The 16,704-nt window shown below is 36.3% G+C and overlaps 1 protein-coding gene across 1 annotated transcript; it reads right to left on the bottom strand.

The window, feature by feature from the left end:
• Positions 1–704: 704 nt before the first annotated feature.
• LOC145581389 (frataxin, mitochondrial-like) lies at positions 705–12,814 on the bottom strand. The gene is made up of 5 exons (XM_081638406.1): positions 12,464–12,814; positions 12,003–12,075; positions 4,291–4,338; positions 4,100–4,194; positions 705–1,067 (listed from the first exon to the last, which is right to left on the bottom strand). The coding sequence occupies exons 1-5, from the start codon at positions 12,721–12,723 to the stop codon at positions 938–940; spliced, it is 606 nt and encodes a 201-aa protein (XP_081494532.1). The 5' UTR covers positions 12,724–12,814; the 3' UTR covers positions 705–937.
• Between the last annotated feature and the right edge of the window lie 3,890 nt (positions 12,815–16,704).

Here is a 16,704-nt window from a genome sequence, read left to right as displayed (position 1 = left end):
AATTATCAAAGAAACAGAAGTAACACAAACCAAATTTAATACTGAAGTAGATAAGTTACCTTCATTACGTATTATGCTATTAGGCCTATTACTAATTTACACCTTTGACATATTATTCTATTACTAATGTACACCTTTGAAATGATCATACTCGTATTATATACTTCGTATCACACATTAGATATTAATACGAAGTACTCCATAATATTAATGATGATCTAGTTTGATCCCAATACAGTATTTTGTAATTGTTGAAAGTAAGAAGATGAGTATTTTTTGTGCTGTTTTAGTAACCACAATAAAAATATGTCTCATTTTCTTCCAATTGGCAGCCCTACATAGAATTTCGTGGCCAAACGTAGTATACATAATACAAAAAACATTGGATTTCTCACTTCGTTTACGCCAAGAAATTTAAAACTAGATATTAATTTTAAAAATTGAAGGCATAGAATCATTACATCATTTACATGAGAGTGGCTGGTTGCAGATTTTCATTAAAATTTGGCAAGTGCACATTAGTTTTATCCAACAATTAATACAAGTAAAAAATAAAAAACGCACAGGAATTTAGGAGGAAAGAAAGAACCATGTAAATTAAAAGTTTTTGTTTCCTTGTGTGAAGCTTTTTAAAAAATAGGGTAAGAAGAAAGAATATGCCAAAGAACCTGAAATTAATAATTACTCCGTACTCAATAACTATGTCGAAATAAAAGAGAGATAAAACTTCTTATATATTTTAAGCAATGCATATTTTTTTTATTCATTTTTTGAAGATCTCCATATAAGAAAAATAAACAAATAAAAGATATATTAAAAAAAAAAAATTATTCCCTAAGGTATACCTATCTCTTGGTATACCTAGTTGCATAACAAAGTTCCTCGTAAAACGGTGGTGTCTCATTCCACGGACAAAACACAAATATATGAAAAAAGATTAAGAGAGGTTGACAGATTCACCACACAGCTGCTTCAGCTCGACCTCTAAAATTCCAAGCAAATTTGCTTTATTTCGACGATAAACCCAGGCTTGAGTGCTGGGATCCCAGTCAAATCTTGAAGGACCACTGAAACATAATATTCAAAAGGTCTGTTTAGGGAAGATTAAAAAGCTTGGGTGTTTTAAGAAGTTGGAACAAACAGTTGGAAGAAAAAGGAAATTTATGCACATAGATATGTGTGGATGCTAGACTCCGAATAAAAAAAATTAACTAAGCTAATTTCACCAAAAAAAAAATCCTACTCTGTATCTGTTAGTTGTAAACTTTTAGTAAGGATATTGTGGAAAATCCAATTATATTCTACAAGCATTTTTGGAAATGGGGCAACATTTTCAGGACATTGCTGCATGGTTTTTGTGAATTTTATTTCATGCAGTGGGAGTGACATTAATAACAGTTATAGCACATGATGCAGAAAGTATGGACTAATCAAATAGGGTAAGAGAGGATATCATCATTCTCCCGCAACACAAACAAGTGCAGAGAATATTGGAAGTATGGGGAACTGCTTTCACATGGTACACTGATGCTCAGCGTGAAGTATAACTTCTATGGACATAAGCATCACTCATCAAACTGCAAAATACAAATACTACCTCCGAATCATATTATATGCAACTTTGGATTTTGTTATATCTCACAAATAATACCCCAAAGTTGCATATACTACGATCCAGAGGTAGTACATAACTATGGAGATATGTGAGCAGAAAGCTGCTTGCAATGCCTAGCATTGAGAAATGAAGACAAAGATACATTTATGTGGATAGAATAACAAAATAGCCTCTAATTACTTTAAGAATTGAGAACTATATAGGACATTCAATGCCTAATCTGCCCAAACCCATGATAATAATAATCAGAAAACTATTGAAGCTATTAGTCTATACTCAAATATTCATGTATATTATTCGGTTAAATGTATTTGAGCCCATACAGAACATTAATGACTGATAAGATGAGAGAACTTACAGATGCTGCAGGAATTTCCTAAATAGATAACCTTTACCAATTCCTTTTGTAGTGGGAAGGGGATTTAAAAATTCAATTGTTTGGGGTATTCTTTCCTGTCTGATTTGCATCTCCCTCCCCTTCCACCTCCCAAAACAATCCTTATCACAGGAATCAGTGAGAATGCTCATTAATGATTCAATATGGTTCTGATGGTCATTCTTTCAATTGTTGCAGCATTATCACAATCATTTTTGTGTAACATTATCCTCATACACCAACTTTATCAGTTGAGAGACTATACAGGCATGATTGGGTCCATCTCGAGGGCAACTGACAAGCTTTGAAGGGCAATCATTCTGGGTAGTAATTTTCTAAGGGAATAAGATGGCATCTAAAAAGGCTGGCAGAGGCTTTGGAAAAAAAAACAAAAAAACTCATAGGGGGTATTCAAAGAAAATGGGCTGATCTTTATTTGTGTCAAAAGTCATAACGTGTCAACTAAAATAAAAGAGGAAGCACATATAACCTATCCATCTCGAGTAGATGGGTCTAGAAGGTGAATTTGGACAGGCATTGTTAAAAGTGTTGACAATAAAACTAAGAGGGTTGCAGACAACTAAACGTAAATTGTTGAAGGTGAATCATAAACTGTAGTAAGAGCCTATCTTGTTTAAACAGTTCAAGTAAAAAATCACCTACTGAGCCATGTGATGCAAAACCCAGAGACAGAAGTACCAAAAAAAAAAAAAAAAAAAAAAAAGACAAACTACCATGGAAAAAGGGCAATAGTTTAAATCAGACTTTCACAAACGAACAACACTTAATCTCAATTAGTCAATTGTACTTGGGTATAGACTATGAAACTACTCCCAATCAATCAATCAATCAATCAATCAAAGCCTTAATCCCAAAAGTGGGGTCGGCTAACATGAACCAAATATGATTATTCCGTGTAGTCATCAACATAAATCTTTCTCCTCCATCCCTTACGATCCAAAACTTCATCCTCACGTAAATCCATGCACTTCATATCCTTCCTCACTCCTTCCAACCAAGTCATTTTTGGTCTCCCTCTTCCTCGTTTAATCCCTCCATGATCCCACTCTTCCACTCTTCGCACCGGTGCACCCACGGGTCTCCGTCTTACATGTCCAAACCAACGCAGACGATTTTCCCTTAATTTATCTGCAATGTCTGCCACACCTACTTTCTTGCGAATAACCTCATTTCTGATTCTATCTCTTAAAGTGTTTCCACACATCCACCTTAACATGCGCATTTCCGTAACCTCCATCTTTTTAATATGCTCTTTCTTAGAAGCCCAACATTCTGTACCATAGAGCAACACTGGTCTTATGGCAGTCCTGTAGAATTTTCCCTTCAACTGTAGGGGAATGCTGCGGTCGCATAACACTCCCGTGGCCGCTCTCCATTTAAGCCACCCTGACTTAATTCTGTGGGTTACGTCTTGATCAATGTCACCATTCTTCTGGATGATCGACCCAAGATACTTAAAACATTCACTCATGGTCAAATCCTTTCCATCCAAACTCACCACTTCATTGCTTGTCCCCCTCTGAGTGCCAAAACGACATACCAAATATTCAGTCTTACTCCGACTTAGCTTAAACCCTCTAGATTCCAACCTTTGCCTCCATTGCTCCAACTTAACATTAACCCCGTCCTTAGTCTCATCCACCAAAACGATATCATCCGCGAACAACATACACCATGGAACCTCATCTTGAAATGGTCTAGTTAATTCATCTAGAACCGTTGCAAAAAGAAAAGGGCTTAATGCAGACCCTTGATGCAATCCGATTGTAATAGGGAAATCTTTTGTCAACCCTCCGCATGTCCTCACATTTGTTGACACATCCCGATACATATCCTTAACTAGGTCTACATACCTTCGTGGGATACCTTTCAAAATTTAATTATCCATTCTTTTAGTTTCAATTTAAGTCGTAATTATTATGTCAATTAAAAGCCACTTTATAATACCAGCACAATATTTTATGTCAGCTAATTATACCAGTGTAACATTAATTTAGTAGTATTCAAGATATGCGTGCAGCTGTTATCATACCTAGTAATACAAAAGAGGGAGTAAATGTAAGCAAGAATACTATTTTCTAAATTACCTGACTGGAGAAGACAACCAGATCTGTCTGTTCGGCGTCTGTTTATTCACCACGTAAGTGCCCAGATCCCCTAGTTTCATGGTGAGAACTTCATTCTGCAATTAAAAGTTCTTTTAACATAACACTCCATATGGGATTTGTAGGCATGCTAGGGTGCAATACAAAATTTATAGGAGCAAAACAATTCTTACCCCATAATCTACATCAAACCCATCAACATCAACACTATCACCATATTCCTGCCAAGCATGAAAGCCATGTCAATAATCAAATATACCTAGATAAACCAAAGACTTGAATATATAATCTAAAAACCAATCAATGCAAACCCAAACACATAAGCATCACAGGGTGCACACACAACACAGGCCCTGGCATACTTTTTTGAATAAACCAAAGCTTACAGGAAAACATATATTTCATATAAGACCAAGTAGCAGTAAGTGCAAGAACGGGGGACAAATTGCACTTGCAGCAGCAGAAAACAGATTATATACCAGCCCAGTTCCATGAATTTCCCTGACTGAGAAACTCTCAAATCCTTCTGCTGTCTCAGCCCACAGAAAATCTAGATAAATTATCCTATCCTACAGCCAAACACTTATAGCAGTTCCCAGAAAATTCACACATTCTGTTCTAACCACTAACATCACAAAATATCCACAAAAGCATTTTGTCACAATATATTTCTTCTCCTTTGCCCTTCCAAATCCCACAAAGAATACTTGAAACAGATAAGTCTGTGAGATACCTGGTACTACCCAAGCAAAGCAAAAAGCCTCTACCAAACATTACTAACCATCTCACAATGTAGGAATATGTGTGAGCACATCTCAATCTTGGTACAACACAGCATGCACATATCCAGCGAAATAGCCATCCTGTGGTCATTTTCTTTAGAGCATTTAATTCGCCCCAGCACAAAAGTCCACACAAATGCTCTTGCCTTCAAAGAAACTTTTAAATTCAAATAAATCTATGGACCAGGAATAAGCAGACCAGAAGATTTGCAAGAAAAGGTGCCCATTGTATCCCATATCAGTATATCACTTTCTATTTCCTCTGGCTTTGACAGTTGTGTGACACCTGACACCCTCAAAAAGAAAAGTGAGCTAATCTAATTCTCTATCGCAAGGATGCCTTTGTAAACAAAAATTCCAAACATTAATAGCACAAAGAAGATGGGTGTTCCCTTCTCCAAACATCCTCCCAAGAAGATCATGAAATAAAAAATAAAAACAAAAAGGGAAATAATAAGGTCTTATTCACAAGTGTAGACAGGAGAAACAGTTAGACAACAAAGACAATGTCAGGAGAATTTACAGTCAACAGAGAAAATCATACATTTACAGAAAATATGATCAATTACACCAACTACAATTCATCCTTTCTGTAGAATAACGCACAGAAACCTGAATCTGTCATGGAGAGTAACTGATAGAAAATATTGAAAAAGGTATACCCATGGAACTCTCCCCACCTCCCCTTATGTTTGGCTAAACAAGGGTAGTATTGTGTCTTGGGTGCTAAAAATTTCCAAGTATGAGGGAGGGCCAAGGCACATGCTATGACTCAAGGGAGGTCTCCTAAGCAAATCAAAGTTTATGAGAGGAGGCGCAAATCAAACAAAGGGCAGGTACTCCATGAGCTGTCACAAGAAGACAAACAAGAAGATTTTCCACGGAATGTTGAGGCAACAGGGCGGCAATTACCTGGAGGAGAAGAAGACAAAACTTGTAATGATTAGGTCACTGATTTAGGAGAGAATGCTGAGTATATAACGCAGAAGAATGTAAGAGAGCAGGGCATGTTGAATGAAGTAATTTTGTAGCCGTAAAATAGCAGTAGAGTAGCCTCCAAGGTAGAACCTTTCTCCATTGTAGTTTCAGCTTTTAATCAATCAAAGATTCCAGCTTTACTCTCTTATTACCCTTGTTTATCTGTTAGCTTAGTGTTGAACTTGGCAGTCTATAGCAGCACAATGCCTAAATGTGGCCATGTAGGATGCTGATGCGGCTGCCGCTGCCAATGAGCATGCCCACGCCCTTGCGGTACTGATGCTGATGCTGCTGCTACTGCTGCCCAGCCAAGGCATAGGCACTGCTGTGCTGCCCAAGCCAAGGTACGCCTAGGCATGAGGGTAAGGCGCTGCTGTCCAAGTGATTGCACACCCATGTCCTAGGTATGGGGCATGGGGATGAGGAAAAATAAACTCATCCCTAAGAAACACCTATTTTGGCAAGTGGCCAAAGCAAGGCAATGCAAGGCTTAGTTAAGGTAAGGCAACATAAGCCAAGGCAACGCAAGACCAAGCCAATGTAAGTTGGTAACAAAGCCAAGACAAAGCATCTTAAGACATAACAACGAAGGATAGGCCAAGGCATGAAAAAGATGGTTTCGGGCACCAAGTAAGCCTTTCGAGGCCCTTTGGAAACCTCAAGAAGCACCTGGTGGCATATTCTTGTTGGATCCAAAAATGTTCTCCGAAGGCTATTATACATGAAATCGGATCATTTTTTTGAGATTTCGAGACTTAGTATCAAAAATTCAAGGGATGGTAGGGAATGCATCCAGAAGTCATATAAAGTTGTTTGGACCCATATACGGTCATTAGTAGATCACATAAAGGCCCATGAGGGAGGCATATATACTACCTCCGTTAATTGTTATCTGCAACTTTGGGTTATTATTTGAGAGATATAAAATATTCCAAAGTTGCAAATAACAATTAACGGAGGTAGTAGATAAATAGCTAAATTGATAGTTTAAAGGCAAAGCAGACATTTTCAACCGCCCAAATTGCCTTGGGGGATCATTTCCGGGTCCGAAGAAGTCGAAAATTTCCTAAAACTGAAGACTAATCCACGCTTTCGAACCAAATTTGAAAATAAAATAAAAAAAAATAAAAATTGAAGTGAAGTGAACATGTAGGGAGTCCCTCGTGGTCATTTTAATATTTGTCAAATGGAATTAATTTGAAAGATATGCCAACATAAAGCTCCAACTATGAAAAAAATTTGGAGGAAAATCCATTGGATCTCAACAAAATAGAGACAATGTATGCAGATATCAATTTATATGAAAATTTCACTAAACATAGAGTAGAATCATTGCTTGTGGAGAGCAACTTTCAAAAGAAAATCAACCAATTTTCTCAAGATGTAAACCATAAAACTATAACATATTTGACAGAGAGAAGGAATATTGATATTTTAGTCAAAAAAATCCCTTACACATTATATCTGAATCTCAACAGAATGGCCATTAGCTCTGCTACACTGATGATTCTAAATGTCCAGTAAAATATAGGGCCAATATAGTTAGTTAGGATGCTACAACAAGATACTGTATGATAGGATATAAGGGCAAAAGACTCCACTCTAACGGTTGGGCCACATGAAGCAAAGTACGGCCAATGCTCTAATCAAGAAGTAAATGATAAGAGGCTACCACTTCTGATAAACAATAGTCTTATAAAAATTATAATCCAAATGCCAGCGCACTGCAGAACCAATGGGGTCAATACACCTTTTCAGATCATGCCCAAGTTAGAAATATTTTGCTACGTATTAATATTATCGATATTCATTTTTCCATTTTAAAAGGAAGAAGTCAATCAGTGCTACCAAGTCAAAATATGTTGATACGCTTTTAAGTTTCACACTTTCACCCTGTATCTAAATCACCAATGTTTATAAAAAATAAAATTAAAAAAATAAAAACTTTTTTCCTATTTCTTTCAACTTCTTTTCTTCAGATGTTTCGTTTTAAAAAAAAAAAATTTAAAAAAAACACTCACTCACACACACACACTCACCAACCACTAACCACCCACACGCGCGCACACACACACACACACACACACACATAATAGCAGAAAATGTCACAAAAGCTGAGGAAGCAACAGTTCAATGTAAAAATAGAAAATTCACTAAATCTCTGAAGAACATAGAATTTCTAGCCACCCATACCACATAATTCTCTGAAAACCATAGCTCCAAAGAAACTCCCCATACTCCTCTGAATCAAACATACCTTGTCTTAAAGGTCCTAAACAGCAATTATTTAAGTCCATATTTTTCCACTAATCTCAAAATGTCATGCCTCGAAAGCAATAACATAATAAAAACAAATCCCTGCATGCCACCACATTTTTGTTTTACCTCAAGTCCTCAAGTGATATATCCTGTCTCAAGGTGAGCAACAATTCATTATGTGGGATCCACCCAAGACTGCTGGTCAAGCAGAAGAAATTAACTCCCTAGATGTCAGACTTCCGGATTGAAAAAAAAAAGGACTGGAGGAGTTTTAATGTGGGCCATCATGATTAAGTTTTGGCAAGATTTGCAAGTGAAGATTCGATTAAAAAAATCTTAATCTGAAAAATATCTCATAGTAACAATCCATAAAGCCACAACTATAACATACTCAACAAAATAAAGTAGTTCCCCAACCTCCCCTACAATTTTTTTTTTAATTTACTTCAATATTCTTATAGTTTGTATAAGCTACAAAAACCTTTTGAGTTTCAGAATGGACTCCAAGACCCAAACATTCCATATAATGCCATTAAAAATTATATCCTTCAAGTCTTTGACACTAGGATCATACCACACACACATCAATTAGGTTAGCTAAATTATACCCCTAACTCTATCTCCTTCAAGACTTCAACACTCCTTTTTCCCCTAAAGCATTTCCTCTACATTCATACATATGTTCTTTCTGTTCTCACACTCTCTTACCTCATTCCCATTTAATTCTTCTTTCTCAATCTCCACTCTACTTTGCGTTCAATAATAAGAGTTTGTCAATCACTTCAAAATTTGCATACCAATCTGAATGTAAATCCTTTATTCCACACCAAATTGCCAATAGCAACTCAGATTGACAAAAAGTCTCTGGCAACTAAATCATATCATGATTTTCTCCTAAAGCATCATAACTGCTAAAACAAATATGAGTACAAAGTACTACTCCGTATGTAAAAAAAATAAAAACCCATAAGGAATCATACAGTGTTGCACACAGTTACTAACAGTGCATTGCTCGTACTTATAGCATAATCATACTATGTAGCGTCTAATTGAGCACTGCATACTAAAAAAGTTATTATTTTATTATTTTTACCGCTATTGCTCATCTTACTGTAGACAATAATAAAGCAATTATGTCAACGACATAATAAAGACCGCCTCTCACATTCCATTTAGCAAAATAAAACCTATGTAACCATATTGCCATCCCTATTCAAGGGAAATTCTAACTTCTGATGAATTTCACAAGATAGTAACCTACAAGAAGTCTTCAGTAATCAAACTAGTAAGGAACAGGTGACAAATCAAACACTAAGATAAAATCATTTATAGCTTAGCAATATGCATTTATGCCAATCAATAGCTGTGAATCAAACACCCAAATGGCTGTTCAATCAAAAGGCGTGATGGTACAGCATGGTAAAATAGTGAGCTAAATAAAGGAATCCATTTTCTCTTCCATGGTCATATACGGTAGTAGACCTAGAGAACAACCAGCTGATAACAGCAAAAGTTGTCTTCAGAACAATTAAAAACTGTCATACTCAGTTTCTGGCAAATTTAAAACAAAAACCATTTGAAGCACACATACCTTCAGTGTTTCAACAGGTAACAAAGATACAATACATAACACACCTCAAGGTGATGCCTCATAGGATTCTCTTAACACACCTAGGGACAAAAGGGGATTGCAAAGCTGCATCTGCATCCTTAGGTACTTCAAGCCAGACAAGAGATTCACAAATCTTTATCAGAATGAAACACCATCCTGCACCACATTGTCTAGCCTAGTGATTGAAAAATTACAATCAGCCTTTGATATAGCAACACTTGGGAGACAAGGAGCTGGAAGCCTGGAAGGTAACATAGAAAATTTCTAAACACCAATTATACAAAACAAGTTATACTATGGACTTATGGAGACAAGTACTTTCTCTCAAGCATACTTATTGCATCAATTTATTGCCAAGTTCACTGTACTAAAATCCTTAACTTTCATAAGAATTCCACACGGGAAAGTACAAATGTCTGTATAATCCTATATCCCTAATGACCACTTCAGCTTCACAAGCTTACATTTAAGCTTTCCTTGTGATTATCAAAATAAGAAGTTGACAACTAATTCTAAATTGGCCTAAACTCCATTTAAAGGATAAACTAATATCTAAATCTTCCCATACCAGCTAGGAGCTGAGTTCATAAATTCACCCAAAAGTCCATTCCACAGGGTCAGACATTAAATTTGGAGATCATAAGTTCATAACCAATCAACCACCAAGTAACAAATTTCATTAATTCATTCTAACAACATTGAAAGTGTGATAGAGCCTCGCGTATTTGGTCTATGGTCAGTATCAGTACTTTTTTTACTAGAGATACACAAGGGGACTTAAGGAACTCTTCTCTCAAGGATAGGTTTGACCTTTGCATTTACACGAATTAATCAACTACTGTACTAAAAACTCTATCCATTCCTATACATATACATTCACATTTTTGCTTGTAGTACAAAATAAATTTCACAATCCTAAGTTAACTCTATCATTAAAATACTTTCTTCCTACCTCTTCCATCCCATCAATACTTTCTCGATCCCATACTCTATTTTACTCAAAGCATAGACTGTTCTTAGCCTTTGTTATTTCATCTAAAAATAAAATTTTATGTACTCCATATCTCACCACCCACCTCAAAACAGATATAATAATCCTCAGTAGTAGTTTGCAGAAATGAAAATCCTATACATAAATAGCACCCTAGCTTCTAGAAATTGGAGCACCTCAAGGCTTACGCTCAAGCTCAAGCACTTTACAAATAGAGCTTCAGCACAGCTACAGGAATAACAAAAGCTAACACAATCATAACCATTTGAAGGTCAGCAGAAACAGTCTCTATTGTGAACTACTTGCAGCTTTAGCAGTCAAATTGTAGGTTCAATAATTTTCAGGACATATAACCGATGAACCTTGATGCTGTTGACCAAGAATATATCCCCTATGACTATCCTTTACTCCAAAAATTGCAGATAAAAAACAAAAAATATACACAACCAACTCAATTATGCCAAAACAATCATTGTGCAGTTTCTGTACAAGTTCAACAACCTATTCTATTCAGGCTATGATCTCAAAGCAGCTTTTGACACGTCCATAAGTAACTTTCATACATATGTAGAATTTCCAGATGTCTCTATTGTTCTCCATCAATTCCATAACTGGCATGAACCCAAATTACAGCCCACTATAATTGGCAGATCATCAATTGATTTTACTAGTCATTAACTCTCTTTACTTCTTTTCCCAAGTCCTTTAGAAACAAATATCCTGATCTCACAACATGCTATGTCAGGATATCTTCGTGTGTTTTTGCTGTCAAACACAACTTGTTATTTTAAGCTTTCCCTAAACTAAAAAATCACAGAATGCGTACACTACAACTCAACTACCTAAAAACACCAGAAATATCAAAATATGTATATATCAGGGGCCTCAAGCATCTATAGAGCCTGCTTCAACTGGGTACAGTACAAACCTAATGCAAACCTTTGGAATAAAATGAAGTATCTACAGTGGGAAAATCTAACGGACCAAAAAGGGCACCTGCTCTTGCAAAAGAAAGACAGACCTTAACTGAGATTGAAGTTACATAACACAAAAGAACACCTCAAATCTCCACCAATCAAGAAAAGAATGAGCCAGCCATATCAACTACACTAAATCTTCATTAAACTATGGTTCATTTGTTAAGTTCAGTACAAGAGAAAACACATAGCTTGTATACAGCTACCAACACTCCCACTTGCCATACAACCATTGCAATGCGTTTAATATCTTAAATGACGATTGGCATGAAATTCATTGTATAACCTCGAGTTTCTCGAGCAGATGATGAATGGTGGAATCCGCTAGCCGATGAAACTCGTCTTCCTGAAGCACAGAACTGTTTTCACATCAATTATTATCACAATTGCATCGATATACACTAGTATCACAAACAGCATCAGTGACTAGCAATAAGGAATTTGCATTGTTCATAAGCTGCTTATTCATCTAATCAAACAAAAATTCTTCAACAATAAAAGAAAGCAAATAATTTCTAATTATATAAACAAAATGTATACTTTCAATTCCAACAATAGAGTTTCAAATTCAAACTAACCCAAATCAATGTTCTAAATTAGCAACTTCCTAATTCACATACAATCGAAAAACAACCCCCAATTCAATTATTTACAGTTCCAAACTAATCAACTAAATTTGGCCCCAAAAAACCCTAAACTCTAAAAACTACTCGTACAACATATTGAGAGAAAGTTGAGAGTGAGTACCTATAATCAATGGGAGCGGGAACTTGAGATTCGTCGACAACATTGGTAGAGAAAGTTCTAGAATTGCAAAGAGAAGCAGCATAGAAAGAACGCAGTGAAGAAGAAGAAGAAGATGATGATGGAAGTGGTGATTCCAGAAGATTACAGAGGGTTCTAGAAGGAAGGAATTTGGTGGGTGTAAAAGACGCCATTTTTGGATGGCATTGTAGGGAAGAGAGAGACAGACGAGTGAGAGAGACAGCTTGCCGGAGTTTCCGCATGTTTTCCGGTGAAGGCGTTTAGAATGCGGCGAGGAAGAGCACACAAAGAATACAGGGGAAATACAAAACTATATGCCAATTTCTTTTTTTTTTTTTTTTTTTTTTTTTTTTTTTTATGTATCGAGGATTTGATACATGAAAATATTATATATATATATATATATATATATATATATATATATATATATATATATATATATATATATATATATATATATATTTTTTTTTTTTTTTTTTTTGACTATATATATATATATTGTATCAAGGATTTGTTCATCAAACAAGTATTATCAAGGATATATATACGGAGTATTAATATTCTTTAAAATAGGTTCCAAAAAAAAAATACTACCTCTGTTAAATGTTTTCTGCAACTTTTATTATTTTAATCCGCTAAATATTATGTGCAACAAAAAAAAATTCTTTCCTCTTTTAGTAAAAAAATACTAGTCAAATGTCAATTTTACCCTCATTTAAAAAATTAAAATACAATTTACTAACTATAATCAGATTTAATTAATCACTAATTTCTCACCCAAATTTTACACCAACCAACCCAATCTAATTTATCAACTCTTCATCTTCAACTCAAGAACCCCAGAACCACCTTCATCTTCATCTTCCCCCTCTCTCTCCTCTTTCCATATCATTATCTTTCTTTTTCTTTCTCTCTCTTCATCTTTCAAGAAATTGAATTAGTGATGGGTTTGTTGAATTGTTGGTGATGATTTCGTAGTGGGTTTCTGTCAGATCTATGGGGGCTTTCATAAGAATGGTGGTGGTGGTTTCGTGGGGTTGATGGTGGTTTTTTGTGGGGTTTTCGTGGTTTCGTGGGGGTTTTCGTGGGGTTTCGTGAGAAAGGTGGTGGTGGTTTTCGTCAGATCTATGGGTTGGTAGTGGTTTCGTGGGGGTTTCGTGGGGCTGGTGGTGGTTTTGTGGTGGTTTTGTGGGGCTGGTGGTGGTTTATGGGGTTTCGTGGACCTGAATGTAACCTACAAATTATTGACTTGAACATACCCCGACTTGAATCCAAGAATGACCCGACTTGGAAATGACCCAACCTGATTATAACCCGCAAATTATTGACTTGAACCAAACCCAACTTGAACCCGAGAATGACCCGACTTGAAAATGACCCGACCTAATTATAACCCGCAAATTATTGACTTGAACCAAACCCGAATCAAACCCGAGAATGACCCGACCTGATTCTAACCCGCAAATTATTGACTTGAACCCAACTCGACTCGAACCCGAGAATTATCCTAACCCGTTTTAACCCGTGAAAACCCGAATTAAACCCGACTTATTGTTCACCCGACCCGAATGTAACCTGACCTGTTATTAATCCAACCTAAACCTGGCCCAAACCCGATAAGAAGTATGACCCAACGTGACCGACTCAAGCATGACCCAACCCAAAACCGACCCGCATAAGTTATGGAATTAATCCGAATTGACGCGACCCACTCTTACCGACCCAAACCCGACCCGTTTACCGAATTGACAGCTCTACTCGAAACCTCCAAAATTTCTCAAAAAACGTGGATATTAGCCATCAATTTTGGAATTTTTTGACTTTTTTTCACCCGAAAATAAAAATTGCAGAAAATGTTTACCATGAACCCTAATACCCTCCGGGAGTCCAATTGGCTGGGTGGAACCATCCAATTTGTCTTTAAACGGTCAATTTACCAGTTTACAACTTGCACCGATTTCATTAACTCAAGCTTACCACGAACATTTATGACAGCATATATTGATCATATATGGTTCCAATCGGCATTATATGACCCCGAGATGTATCCCCTAAAATCTCAATGATTTTCGACATCGAGCCCCGAAACGAAATTTCTCAAAAAGTATGGATATTAGCCTTCAATTTTGGAATTTTTTTACTTTTTTTCGCCCGGATATAAAAATTGTCGAAATGTTTAATATGGTCCCTAATACCCTCCGGGAGTCCCATTGGGTGGGTGGAACCATCCAATTTGTTTTTGAACGGCAAATTTACCGATTTACAAACTTGCACCGATTTCATTAACTCAAGCCTACAACGAACATTTATGACAACATATAATGACCATATATGGTTCCAAATGACATTATATGACCCCGAGATGTATTCCCTAGAATTTCAAGATATTTCGACACCAGGCCCCGAAACGAAATTTCTCAAAAAGCATGGATATTAGCCTTCAATTTTTTAATATTTTTTTACTTTTTTTCACTCGAAAATAAAAATTGCCAAAATGTTTACAATGGTCCCTAATACCCTCCGGGTCTCCAATTGGGTGGGTGGAACCATCCAATTTGGCTTTAAACGACCAATTTATCGATTTACAACTCTCACCGATTTCATTAATTCAAGTCTACCACGAACATTTATGACAACATATAATGATCATATATGGTTCCAAACGGCATTATATGACCCCGAGTTGTATCCCCTAAAATCTCAAGGCTTTTTGACAATGGGCCCCGAAACCTCCAATTTCTCAAAAAGCATGGATATTAGCCTTCAATTTTGGAATTTTTTGACTTTTTTCCCATGAAAATAAAAATTGGGGAAATGTTTACCATGGTCCCTAATATTCTACGGAAGTCCCATTGGATGGGTGGAACCATCTAATTTGCCTTTAAACGGCAAATTTACCGATTACAACTTGCATTGATTTCATTAACTCAAGCCTACCATGAACATTTATGACAACATATAATGATCATATATGGTTCCAAACGGCTTTATATGACCCCAATATGTATTCCCTAAAATTTCAAGACATTTCGACACCGAGCCTCGAAACCTTCAAAATTTCACAAAATGCGGATATTAGTCTTCAATTTTGGGATTTTTTGACTTTTTTCGCCCGGAAATAAAAATTGCCGTAATGTTTACAATGGTCCCTAATACCCTCCGGGAGTCCACCTGGCTGGGTGCAACCATCCAATTTGCCTTTAAACAGCCGATTTTCCGGTTTACAACTTGCACCGATTTCATTAACTCAAGCCTACCACGAACATTTATGAAAACAGATAATGATCACATATGGTTCCAAACGACATCATATGACCCCGAAATGTAATCCCTAAAATTACAAGACTTTTCGACACCCGGCCTAGAAACCTCCAAAATTTCTCAAAAAGCGTGAACATTAGCCTTTAATTTTGGAATTTTTTGACTTTTTTTTTTCGCCCGGAATAAAAATTGCCGAAATGTTTATCATGGTCCCTAATACCCTCCGGGAGTCCAATTGGGTGGGTGGAACCATTCAATTTGCCTTTAAATAGCCAATTTACCGGTTTACAAATTGCACCGATTTACCAGTTTACAACGGTGAATGTAATTAACTTGCACCGAACTCGACTAGAACCGAAATTGACCCCAACCCGTTTTAACTCGTATTTAACTTGACTTGTTACTAACCTGACCTGAATTCAACCCGACCCGTTCCTAACCTAACCTGAATTTAACCCAACCTGTTACAAACCCGACCCGAAATCAACCCGACTTGTTATTGATGTGACCCAAATTAAACCCGACTTGTTATTGACCTAACCCGAATTTTACCAGACCCAAAATTCAACCTAATCTGTTACTAACTCGACTCGAAATTAACACGACTTGTTATAGACCCAACCTAAATTCAACCCAAATTATTCCTGACCTGATTTCAAATCACCTTAAATGCAATTTAGACCACCTTATTATTGTTGATCAAAGCATTTTGTCTAGGGAGACCAGGTCGGTCCAGGCCAGCAAAAGAAAGATCCATCATCCTAAATTTTAAGAGTTAAATATAGTATATATTTGTTGTATGGTCAAAGGAGATAAATATCTTCCTAAATTATAGACTATAGTTTCCTAGTATATTGCCATATATATTATAGTAAAAGGAAATACGTAGTAATTATCTTGATAAAAACGATAATTATCTATTTATAGTTAGTTGAACCCGAATATGACCTGACTTGGAAATG

Source organism: Chenopodium album, chromosome 2, assembly GCF_948465745.1.
Source record: "Chenopodium album chromosome 2, dcCheAlbu1.1, whole genome shotgun sequence".
NCBI lineage: Eukaryota > Viridiplantae > Streptophyta > Magnoliopsida > Caryophyllales > Amaranthaceae > Chenopodium > Chenopodium album.
Note: the sequence above shows the minus strand (reverse complement) of the source record. Positions and strands in the feature narration are given on the sequence as shown.